Below are 12,995 nucleotides of genomic sequence, written 5' to 3' on the forward strand. Positions count from 1 at the left end.
GCATTTTTTTTGCTGAAATCACACGACAGATCTAAGCTTGACATGTAGGTAGCATTTTTATAATGAAATAACAACATGACAAAATTTTCATGGAAACTTAGATCATACACTACCAGTATAATTTAGGGTATCATTTTTTAGCTGATTTTGCAGTTTGTGTGTTTAACTGAAATTATTTTTCTTGCATCAGACTTTTCTTTTGATTTTTATTTAGCACTGACAATAGTCTTCAAGAAAATGTAGGTTACAGACATTTAAAATGGGCCCTGATGTGTGCTGCGGCCATTGGAAATAGGTCAATTTTATATAGAATAAAGAACAACAATTATTTAGTGTGTTATAACCTTTACTATAAATCCCCCTGTGCAACACAATGTTTGGTAAATATGTACCGTAACACCGGTGACGTCACTGATCTAGATTTCGTCCATCAAAACTGACACAAAAACACAACGATGATGAAACTTATCATTCTCCGATTTGATGTCGGCGTGTGAAGTGGATACGAAGAAAAAAATGAAGCTGTGTAGAGAACAGTGTATTTTACTATTATTAACTTTACATAATTTATTTAACTGTACAATATCTTAACCGAAACTGAAAATTATGGATCGGTCACGAACTTCAATGACCTCCCGACCGGCCCCAAAGTCGCTGCTACAACACGTGAAATGGGAGTACCTTGCGGCAGGAATTAGTGGTGGAGTAGTTTCTACGTTAGTTCTCCATCCTCTAGATCTAGTAAAAATAAGATTCCAAGGTGAGTTAATTACTGTGATATTTTTGAAGGCAGTGGGCTACATACTTTACGGATAAATATTCTAGCAATATTTTGACTAGATTAGGAATTCTATTCCATTACGACATCAACCAGAAATATGCTAGATTAACGTGAAGTATTTGAAGAGGACAAATATTTAATACATCGGATTATGATGTTGTAAACTGTACTTTTTAATTAAACTAACGCCGAAATGAGATACGATACACGAATATCAGGCTTTAGGTAAACCGATTTTAGTGTAATAGGGATTAGTTTAATAAAATTTTGCATTTAGACTTGAATTATGTTTAAAATTCGTTCCTACATTCATCTTTTACTACGATGCTAGACTAGAATCGGACTAATTTAGTAATGGATTGCTTTTTGAATATTTTTATTATGTTACAAATGTCAAAAGCGGGCTATACCTTTACTGATAAAGGGGTGTTTAAACAACACAATGAATAAGTATTTGAGTACGAAATTATTCTATAAGCTGACAACTTTTTAAAAGATAATAACTATTATTAGTCAATTTTTATTGTAAAAATAATATTGGAGACGTTTGTTTAAGATGTTGGATTTTAAATACTATCGAATAACTTTTAATGGAAAATAAATGTCACGAAGTATCTGTAACCTCTAAGCATAACGTATACGAACTGTTGCACATGAACAAAAATCACTGAGATTTTTAACAAAGTTTCTTTGATAATTGACTGTTTCGAGTTTAATTACAAGTAAAGAACTACAAAATTGTGTCTTGAATCAATGAGAAAAATTGTTAGACTGCATACTAAGAATAGACATTTGATTTGATGCTTGATAAATTAAAGTCGGCAAACTCAAAATTTAAACTTTGTAATACAATTTTGACAAGAATCAAGAATAGTATTATAATTCTTAGTATAAACAAAAAATAATAATGTGTAAAAATAACTATAACTACTATACGGATGGATTTCGTCCGTTTCTTTAAGCGAAGACTAAAAACGAGAAATGGCTGATCAAATTAGCACGAAATTCAATAAGCATCTATGAAAAAAAGCACACAATTTAATTTTTATAGAAAATATTTTTACAATTAATCATATATGCATTCCTACAAAACATTTCTGCTTTTTTAATAGTATTCAATAAGAAACAGAATCTTAAATTATTAGTCTTCTAGAAACGAAACTTACTTAAATCTAGATATTGAGCCTGTATAGAGAATCATACTACGTAATGTTGATGCCACTCATGCAGCTGACACACACTTTTTATATTGAACAGTTAGGGTCAAAGATTTTGTCTAAAACATTTGAGCATGTTGTTGCTTCAGCTTAGCACTTACGTAGTTTAGCTAGGATTTAACTCCTATCTGTAGTCTACCAAATAATTATTAGATTTATTGAGGTTAGTAACGGATATGCGTAATTACTTTATATTTGTCTTTCTGGTTAAGGGTTGACAACTCTAAAATTATATCAGATCATAAAATAAGTTGGTCAAACTTATTGCGTTAGTTCCAACAATTTTAATTGGTCGCGATATTGTGAATAATTTTGCACATGCAGTATACTTCTCGTTAAAGATTCTCCTAACATGAAATTATATATATCAAAGAATTAGTTCTTGAAGTAAATTTATTTGCATAATCGAACGCATACGTTCATTTTAGTTGTGACAGCTAGTCATTACTGTCAGACAGGGCTGTCAGCGATGTTGTACTGTGAAACTCTTTCTTATGCGAGAATACCTGCATTGAACGATATCTTATACGAACTGTCTGCAATCAGTGAACTCAACTAGATTCACCTGGAGGATTTTCAAAAAGTTTCTTTGATAATTGACTGTTCGAGAGTGTTGAATGTTGACAAATATGATAAGAAGGCTATACAGAAACTCTGTGATCTTGAATCAAGTTGTAAAAAATTAATGTTCAGACTTCATACTGAAAGATATAGACATTTGAATTTGAAGAATAAGCTTGCATAAACTTAATCAGTTCGGCACGAGACTACCCCAAAATTTTTAGAACATAAGTTGGTGGAGGATTTGACGCATTACATGCGGTTCGTCTCTTAAGGCAGAAAAGACAAAGAAGAAGAAGAAGAAGATGGCTGCAAATATCATAAATTAAAAAGCAACCACACAGCGACAGGAAGCTTGTCTAAAAATAAGTCATCTTGATAAACCAAATGAGTAAGGCTAGCGGACCTGTAATCAATTTTAAAATGGTTCTTGCAGAGAGGAAAATTTTATCAATTATAATCAAGTAATGACTTCATTGACAAAAATTTCCTCTCGTTTTTTTGTGGTTTTTAATACACGTACATTGCAAATGATAGGAAACAGAATTTTTTAATTTATAATTATTTAATCATGAGAAAAACACAATCATGACTTTGATAAATTATTAGTAGTAATTAGCCATTATAGCACAGAACAGCACTCACTGAGTAAGTGTTTCTGACTTGAAGGGAACTCATGCAGACTCCTGTCTCACAAGTTTGTTGTTTCCAGTTAAAGATGGTCAATCAGATTTTGGTCAAATAACTAACAAGTTTGTTAAAAACTTTAACATCTGATCATATACACTTATTTGCGTTCATCTTAGCACTTTGTACCGGTAAGATTTTTACTAGAGGTATTTTTAAAACTTGATTTTCCTATCCTGATAATGTCTTACCAAGATAGAGTTATTTTAGCATATTAAGTATAGTAAATTTAATAAACGGAATTTGCCTCGGGAATGATATTTATATAAATCTGTCTATTTTTGTTATACTTGGGAAATATTTGCATTAGTAAATTAATTATATATTAGTTAAAATTCATTAGAAATGGAAGTTTGGAAATTTATTGTTAATTACCTCCCCTTTCCTATATTGGTAGTACAACCAAGATAGATTGGAAATGAATGAATTCAGAAGCTACATGCAGTTCTAAAACTTGCATTTTGATTTAGATTGTTGAAATATCTATCAATTAGAACATGTAGAAATTATATTGATATCAAAAGAAAAATTAGGTTCTTGAATAATAAATTTATCTTGCTATTAATGCTAAATGTATATTGAACTTGTCCATCTTTCAGTTTGGACAGTACCATTAGCTGTTAAAAGGGGTGCTTACCAAAATAAAACCGGTACTGACTGAATGGAAAACAGTGTAAATCATGATCAGACAGCACGTATGTGCAGGCTGGTCATGATCTGCACTGGTTGCAATGGCAGAATCAATCATGCCCAGCATGATTACAGATAAGAGTTAAAAGGGAGCAATTATAAAATTTATTTATGAGTCAATAAAACATTAATTTCTTACAGGAATCTAACTCTATGTAATGAGTCTTTTTGTTCCATAAATAAATCTCAACAGAAAGAGGGTGAATCTGTTATACATGTAACTATAGAAATTACCTTTTGTGTTCCAGCTCCTATCAGTTGGCATAGTCCTTAGATATGGATATTAAACCCGTACCATTTTTCACATCTTTGATATGAGTAGCCCAGAGATTGAACGCATCTCGCTTTTCAAAGCTGACACTGCCATTGACCTGTTGAAGTGATCTTCCTGCATGAATTATTTTCTCTAAGATGTTCTTAGTAGCAGAGTCACTGTGTTAGTGTAACACTGTGTTTACCAGGTACTTGGGTGGAAAGACCTTCAAAGAATACTAATAGTTTAATAGTAAATTTATGTGTAAGTTTTCATTTCATTGCTTTAGTCTTTCTTTTTTCTTTCAGTTCATGAAGGATATGGGGTTGCTGTCACAAAACGTCCACAATATCAGGGCATGTTCCATGCTTTACGATCAATATTTTCCACAGGGGGTTTCACAGGATTGTATCAAGGAGTGACACCTAATGTATGGGGAGCAGGAATCTCCTGGGGACTCTACTTTTTCTTGTAAGTATGGAATCATCAGCCACTTACTTTTCTTAAAACATTTGCAGAGTATTTTGAAGTTATGATAATATATATTATCAGTTCTGTAGAGTACTAAATGCTTGTCAGTGTTGCAGATTGAAATACCTTCCTAAAAAAAAACATTCATGTGTTCGGTTAATTTCAAACCAGAGAAAACCAAAGGAAATAAAATACTATGCAGAGTCTTTTAAGAAATTGTTATATTTATCTCAACCACTCAAACATAATTATGTAAAGCTATCATTTGTCGGCTTCAACGACCGCATCCTGATTTAAGTTTTTTTATGTACATCATCATGTATGCTGGTGTTTCTTTATGCACCGGTGGAAATTGATTGAAACTTCACACACTTGCTCACTGTGATCAACTGACATTCATTCAGTGCACAGGTTCCATAACTGTTTTGAATTTCTTTTTTTGGTCTCTTTTTTGACTTACCAATTTTTTGTTAAGTTTTTGTATACATGTTTGTATCTCAGTAACCACCAGTGCCATAGGGTTTGGACTGAAATTTCACATACTTGTTGCCTGTGATGATCTGACATCCAATGCACAGGTTCCATAACTCTATTTTGCAATTTTTACGTACAGCACAAAGCTATCAATAGACCGGGTGCTAGACTGCTAGTTGAGTATATTGGTAAGGCTGTTCTCTTTGATGAATGAAGACAACTTGTATGAAATTCCTCACCGCTGGCCTGTGTGGATGTTGTCAGTGACTTGCCCAGAACATGGTCAATAAAGACTGTTCAGTATTAAATGGCATTAAACCCAAAATACAAAAAAAAAAGTAACAGCTTTTTTGTTATCTCATTTTGCAGTTATAACTCAATTAAGACATGGATGCAAGAGGGAGATACAACGAGGGCACTGGGAGCAACTAAACACATACTTATTGCATCAGAAGCAGGTAGTATTTTTAGCACAGTATATTAATAATAGTGCGACTAAAAATAACTTTATTCAGGGATGTAGCCAGGGGCCAAAACGAAGTTTATACTAATTTATTTGAGGTTGATTGTAAAGCAAGTTCTGCAACTAATATTAATCACTCTTGACACCTCATTCATGATGGAATCCATCGTCACGAGGGTATGAGAGAACACCCTTACTGTTGGCGTCTCCATTGATGAGTGGTTAAGGTCACTGAGGAAGTCATCCAGGTGGCTTATGGAAGGTCGGTGGTTCTAACCAGGTGCCCACCCATGATAAAATAATGCACGGAGGGGTGTTTGGGGTCTTCCTTTACCATTAAAGCTGGGAAGTCACCAGATGCATTTTGTGTTGGTGTGGCATTTATAAAATCAGTAAAGAGATCCTTAAACCCAACAAAAAAAAATAAAATCACTCTTACTATCTTCCACTTACGTATTTAAAATATTCATGAAATTAACAGTCAGGGGTGTAACTGTTTCAAGTTATCACATTTTATATCCCATTTGAGTTACTGCGTTTACTTTCATAACTTGTTTCAGTTATCATAAAATATTACAAAGCCCTCCTGTGTCAATTCCTCATTTTGAATGTGACTAATGCAATCATTTCCTGAATCCTTGGCCTTTTATCTTTCCAGCTGTGCAGTAAATGTTTTTACGCAAGGCTGATAAAGTCTTACGCAAATGGTTTTTAAGTTATAAATCTCTTAACATCCCATTATGCTCATCAGGTCATTATCAGACTAAAAGAGAATTTGATTAACCACAGTTTGCTACTAATTGCATTTTAAAGCTCACTTTGTGATAACAGTAAAAAGGCTTTTTTTGAATAACTTACCTGGGTTATCCTTATTTTATAACTAATACAGGTTATAAAATTCTTGAAAAAGTAACTGAAATAGGTTAAATAACCTAAAACAGTTACACCCCTGACTGATTAACCAGCCCTGTCTACAGATATGTTACCTTGTCCTTGGCTCTTATATAAATTAATGATATGAAGTTTAACAAACATGGATGAGGCTATATTTATTTTCCATTTTCACCCATTATGCTGGACAAGAATAAGTTTTCCATGGGGGCAGTTTTATTTATGAGGTTTAATATTGAATTAAAGATTAGTTAATAACTTTTACATTATGCTTGTCTTATTAAACTTATAGTCTGGGAAGTGGTTGAAAAATAATGTTTCTATCCATAGAAATATATGCCCAATATCTGTTCATTAAACACACCTCTTAATTGTGTCTAATTAGGAGTAGTGTCATTGATTGAATTTCTGGTATTTTCACATGCTATTGTCACATCTACATAAATACAACATATCTTACAATTTGAGAACAATGAAGAACATTCATGTTCATAATGACATATATTAAAAGTATACTAATTAATAAAAAACCTAGGGAGATAGAAATGTTTGGAAGCACTTATAAGCATACATGATCATGGCCGTTTTTTCTGTGAGAATTGTGTTTTTAGTGATGGATTATTGATTTTTGACATCGGTCTTTATCATAGCCAATATATTTTGGATGTAATATAGGTGGCACTGCAGTCAAATAGGTTTTTATAGGCTGCTAATTTGGTGAAAGAAAAAAGTTAGAAATTGTCTGACTTGATTCTCATCAATTTTATAAACATGCAATATATAGACAATGTAAGATTTTCTTTGTTACAGAAAATAATACTTAATTCAACCATTCATTTTTTGCATTAGAAAATTCTTGAAAGCATTATTTTCAATGCTTTGCATACTACAGAATTCCATGGTTCATATATATTACAAATGAAATTGCTGACTTGATGCTAAACAAACAGCAGACTTTGATTGTTCTTAACGTTGAGAAGTTTGACCTTGATCTGAATGAACATTGTCCTGTTTTTAGGACATGATAAATGTTTCAGAAAAAAGACAGGTGATAAAATTGTTTGGTCTCTTGGTTCAAGGCCCTTGTACTTTTCGCATGATTTTGAAAACATACACTGTACACTGTAGATAAGAACTGGTGAATTTTAGCAGCTGTTTTCTAAAGATTTGGGTAATACGTATTTTTTATTAGCTCACCTGTCACAAAGTGACAAGGTGAGCTTTTGTGATCGCGCAGTGTCCGTCGTCCGTCCGTGCGTCCGTAAACTTTTTGCTTGTGACCACTCTAGAGGTCACATTTTTCATGGGATCTTTATGAAAATTGGTCAGAATGTTCATCTTGATGATATCTAGGTCAAGTTCGAAACTGGGTCACGTGCGGTCAAAAACTAGGTCAGTAGGTCTAAAAATAGAAAAACCTTGTGACCATTCTAGAGGTCACATTTTTCATGTGATCTTCATGAAAGTTGGTCAGAATGTTCATCTTGATGATATTTAGGTCTAGTTCGAAACTGGGTCACGTGCAGTCAAAAACTAGGTCAGTAGGTCTAAAAATAGAAAAACCTTGTGACCACTCTAGAGGTCACATTTTTCATGGGATCTTCATGAAAGTTGGTCAGAATGTTCACCTTGATGATATCTAGGTCAAGTTCGAAACTGGGTCACGTGCAGTCAAAAACTAGGTCAGTAGGTCTAAAAATAGAAAAACCTTGTGACCACTCTAGAGGTCACATTTTTCATGGGATCTTCATGAAAGTTGGTCAGAATGTTCATCTTGATGATATCTAGGTCAAGTTCGAAACTGGGTCACGTGCAGTCAAAAACTAGGTCAGTAGGTCTAAAAATAGAAAAACCTTGTGACCACTCTAGAGGTCACATTTTTCCTGGGATCTTTATGAAAGTTGGTCAGAATGTTCATCTTGATGATATCTAGGTCAGATTCGAAACTGGGTCACTTGCCTTCAAAAACTAGGTCAGTAGGTCTAAAAATAGAAAAACCTTTTGATCACTCTAGAGGTCACATTTTTCATGGGATCTTCATGAAAGTTGGTCAGAATGTTCATCTTGATGATATCTAGGTCAAGTTCGAAACTGGGTCACGTGCGGTCAAAAACTAGGTCAGTAGGTCTAAAAATAGAAAAACCTTGTGACCATTCTAGAGGTCACATTTTTCATGGGATCTTCATGAAAGTTGGTCAGAATGTTCATCTTGATGATATCTAGATCAAGTTCGAAACTGGGTGACGTGCGGTCAAAAACTAGGTCAGTAGGTCTAAAAATAGAAAAACCTTGTGACCACTCTAGAGGTCACATTTTTCATGGGATCTTCATGAAAAATGGTCAGAATGTTCATCTTGATGATATCTAGGTCAAGTGCGAAACTGGGTTAAGTGCCTTCAAAAACTAGGTCAGTAGGTCTAAAAATAGAAAAACCTTGTGACCACTCTAGAGGTCACATTTTTCATGGGATCTTCATGAAAGTTGGTCAGAATGTTCATCTTGATGATATCTAGGTCAAGTTCGAAACTGGGTCATGTGCAGTCAAAAACTAGGTCAGTAGGTCTAAAAATAGAAAAACCTTGTGACCACTCTAGAGGTGACATTTTTCATGGGATCTTTATGAAAGTTGGTCAGAATGTTCATCTTGATGATATCTAGGTCAAGTTCGAAACTGGGTCACGTGCCTTCAAAAACTAGGTCAGTAGGTCTAAAAATAGAAAAACCTTGTGACCACTCTAGAGGTCACATTTTTCATGGGATCTTCATGAAAGTTGGTCAAAAACGATGTCATACTCAAAACTGGGTCATGTGGGAAGAGGTGAGCGATTCAGGACCATCATGGTCCTCTTGTTTATTTTTGCATGTAGTTAAATAGTCAGTACATAAAGGTAGAAAAAACAAAACGACTTTGAATTATGTTGATATCAGAAACTAGGGGAAGAATGTTTTTGAATATTTTCCAGGTGGGAATATACATCCCACATTTATATGATTTATAATGTTCTGTATCAGTGTTCTGAACATTTGGAGGAGTTAATGCTAGAAGGTAGTAAGTATCTTCTTTGTTTTATATGTAGTTAAAACCTTCTGGCTCTAACCCCTTCAAGGCTTGAATATTTTTATAATTTTGCTCTAACCTTTACCCTGCTACATTTCTAAAATGGACTGGTCCATTATTCAATTTGGGCAGTGCCACTCCTTATTCAAAGGGGGTTTCACTGAAAATTTACTGACTGAACAGTGAACAGTGCAGACCATGATCAGCCTGCATGGATGTGCATGCTGATCTTGGTCTGCACTGGCCACAAAGGCAAAACCACTAGCTCAAAGCAGGCTTAAAATGAAATATTGCTTACATTTATGTGTTGCAGGCTTGTTGACACTTGTGCTTACTAATCCAATCTGGGTGGCAAAGACGAGGCTTTGTCTTCAGTACGAGAGTAAACCCACAGACTGTATACGATATAACGGCACATTAGACGCTCTCATTAAACTCTACAAATATGAGGGAGTTAGGGGTCTGTATAAGGTATGTACAATCAGTTGGAAAGAAAAATATATACCGTGATACTTGCTGAAATTTTTTAAGCTTTTAAGTTCAGCAGTTAATTGATTAAAGAGTTTGATTTTGGGTTTGATGCCACGGCAACCAGAAAAATTAATAAGCATTTGTTGAATTTTGTAAAAAATTTCAGCAACTAACATACAACTTCTTCCTAATATCAGTCACAGTCAGAGGTGGAGATCAAATTTCTTCTAGAAAGGCACTTTATCTTCTTTCAAACTGTCAATGAAAATATTCTTCCTCAAAAGAGATTGTAATCAGATTAGAATTTGATGACTTGAGATCTAGAATTTTCACAATTACCGAATTTTGAAATGAAATTCAAAAATTGTTATACCCCTGAGTGAAAGAACTGGAGTCACCATGTCAGTTTCTATGTGCATTTGTCTACACACCTTTTGTAACTGTTGAAAGGATAGGTGGATTGAATTCTTATATGTTACAAAGGTGTGTAGTAAGAAGACTGAGGAGAGGGTGATTTTTGTGACAATCCTCTAATGTTTGTCAAAGTTATGGCCCCTTTTTGACTTAAAATTCAGTTTGATAACTAACAGATGAATGGATTAATTTTGGTAGACTGGTACTAGATTGTAAAAAACAGGCCAAGTCAAGGTTCTCACCACTTGAAACACAACAATGCTCTATTAAGTCATTTCAGCACTTGATTCTTTTCAGATGTAATATTTTTGTCACACCCTTTTGCTGTGAGCTTGACAAGAGATGTCTGATTTGCTGTTTGTTGTATGTGCACTAGGTCAGTTTCACACAAGGGTCAAACTTCATTTTAGAGCTTGTCCTGGCTGGACACAGAACAAAGGTCCTATTGCAAAAGTCAAGGTCACACACGGGTCAAAGGCCATAAAAATTTCAGATTTTGTTTATGCTTTAAATTTGTGTGGACCTTTTTTAGCTCACCTGAGCACGAAGTGCTCAAAGGTGAGCTTTAGTGATCACCCTGTGTCCGGCGTCCGTCGTCGTCCGTCCGTCCGTCCGTCCGTCGTCAACAATTTGACTGTTAACACTCTAGAGGTCACATTTTTGACCCAATCTTAATGAAACTTGGTCAGAATGTTACCCTCAATAAAATCTTGGACGAGTTCGATATTGGGTCATCTGGGATCAAAAACTAGGTCATCAGGTCAAATCAAAGGAAAAGCTTGTTAACACTCTAGAGGTCACATTTTTGGCCCAATCTTAATGAAACTTGGTCAGAATGTTACCCTCAATAAAATCTTGGATGAGTTCGATATTAAGTCATCTGGGGTCAAAAACTAGGTCATCAGGTCAAATCAAAGGAAAAGCTTGTTAACACTCTAGAGGTCACAATTTTGGCCCAATCTTAATGAAACTTGGTCAGGATGTTACCCTCAATAAAATCTTGGACGAGTTCGATATTGGGTAATCTGGGGTCAAAAACTAGGTCACCAGGTCAAATCAAAGAAAAAGCTTGTTAACACTCTAGAGGTCACATTTTTGGCCCAATCTTAATGAAACTTGGTCAGAATGTTACCCTTAATAAAATCTTGGACGAGTTCGATATTTGGTTATCTGGGATCATAAACTAGGTCACCAGGTCAAATCAAAGGAAAAGCTTGTTAACACTGTTGAAGCCGCATTTATGACTGTATCTTCATGAAACTTGGTCAGATTGTTAATATTGATGATCTTAAGGTCCAGTTTGAATCTGGGTCATGTAGGATAAAAAACTAGGTCACCAAGCCAAATCAAATGAAAAGCTAGTTGACACTAGAGGCCACATTTATGACCATACCTTAATGAAACTTGGTCAAATCTTGATGATCTATAGCTCAAGTTCAAATCTGGGTTAGGTGGGGTCAAAAACTAGGTCACTAGGTCATATCAAAGGAAAAGCTTGTTAACACTCTAGAGGCCACATTTATGACTATATCTTCATGAAACTTAGAATGTTAAACTTGATGATCTTTAGGGCAATTTTGAATCTGGGTCATGTCGGGTCAAAAACTAGGTCACCGGGTCAAATCAAAGGAAAAGCTAATTAACACTGTAGAGGCCACGTTTATGACCATATCTTAATGAAACTTGGTCAGAATGTTAATCTTGATAATCTTTAGGTCAAGTTTAAATCTGGGTCAGATGGAGTCAAAAACTAGGTCACTAGGTCATATCAAAGGAAAAGCTTGTTAACACTCTAGAGGCCACATTTTTGACTATATCTTCATGAAACTTAGTCAGAATGTTAAACTTGATGGTCTTTAGGTCAAGTTCGAATCTGGGTCATGTCGGGTCAAAAACTAGGTCACGGGGGGTCAAATAAAAGGAATAGTTAGTTAACACTTTAGAGGCCACATTTATGACCATATCTTAATGAAACTTGGTCAGAATGTTAATCTTGATGATCTATAGGTCAAGTTTAAATCTGGGTCAGGTGTGTTAAAAAACAAGGTCACTAGGTCAAATCAAAGGAAAAGCTTGTTAAGACTCTAGAGGCCAGATTTATGGCTGTATCTTCATGAAACTTAATCAGAATGTTAATCTTGATGATCTTTAGGTCAAGTTCGAATCTGGGTCATGTGGGGGCAAAAACTAGGTCACCGGGTCAAATCAAAGGAAAAGCTAGTTAACACTTTAGAGGCTACATTTATGACCATATCTTAATGAAACTTGGTCAGAATGTTGATCTTGATGATCTTTAGGTCAATAGGTCAGGTGAGCGATACAGGGCCTTCATGGCCCTCTTGTCTTTGATTTGCTACATGTGTGAGTCATTTTGGTGGTGTGTCAACAAACAGTTGGGCTAAAAAAATTTGCAATTTTGAGCGCAAACATCATAGTTTATATAAAGATAACAAAATCACACTTAACTTTCCACGAATTCTTGAATTCAGGGGGAAAAAAATGTATTGAATTATATATGAGACTTCAAACATGGGATGGGTAAACCTCAAAGTAAAAGTGGTGGT

The 12,995-nt window shown here is 34.7% G+C and overlaps 1 protein-coding gene across 2 annotated transcripts in view; it reads left to right on the forward strand.

The window, feature by feature from the left end:
* Positions 1 to 406: 406 nt before the first annotated feature.
* LOC123540500 (mitochondrial folate transporter/carrier-like) overlaps positions 407 to 12,995 on the forward strand; it is a 33,172-nt gene continuing 20,583 nt past the window's right edge. For both annotated transcript variants that reach the window (XM_045325579.2, XM_045325580.2), the window contains exons 1-4: positions 407 to 760; positions 4,498 to 4,660; positions 5,504 to 5,592; positions 9,860 to 10,017. In XM_045325579.2, the coding sequence (XP_045181514.1) occupies positions 607 to 760; positions 4,498 to 4,660; positions 5,504 to 5,592; positions 9,860 to 10,017 (564 nt within the window). In that variant the 5' untranslated portion in view covers positions 407 to 606. The remainder of the gene's footprint in view (positions 761 to 4,497; positions 4,661 to 5,503; positions 5,593 to 9,859; positions 10,018 to 12,995) is intronic.

This window comes from Mercenaria mercenaria, chromosome 16 (genome assembly GCF_021730395.1).
Source record: "Mercenaria mercenaria strain notata chromosome 16, MADL_Memer_1, whole genome shotgun sequence".
In the NCBI taxonomy this organism is placed as follows: Eukaryota; Metazoa; Mollusca; class Bivalvia; order Venerida; family Veneridae; genus Mercenaria; species Mercenaria mercenaria.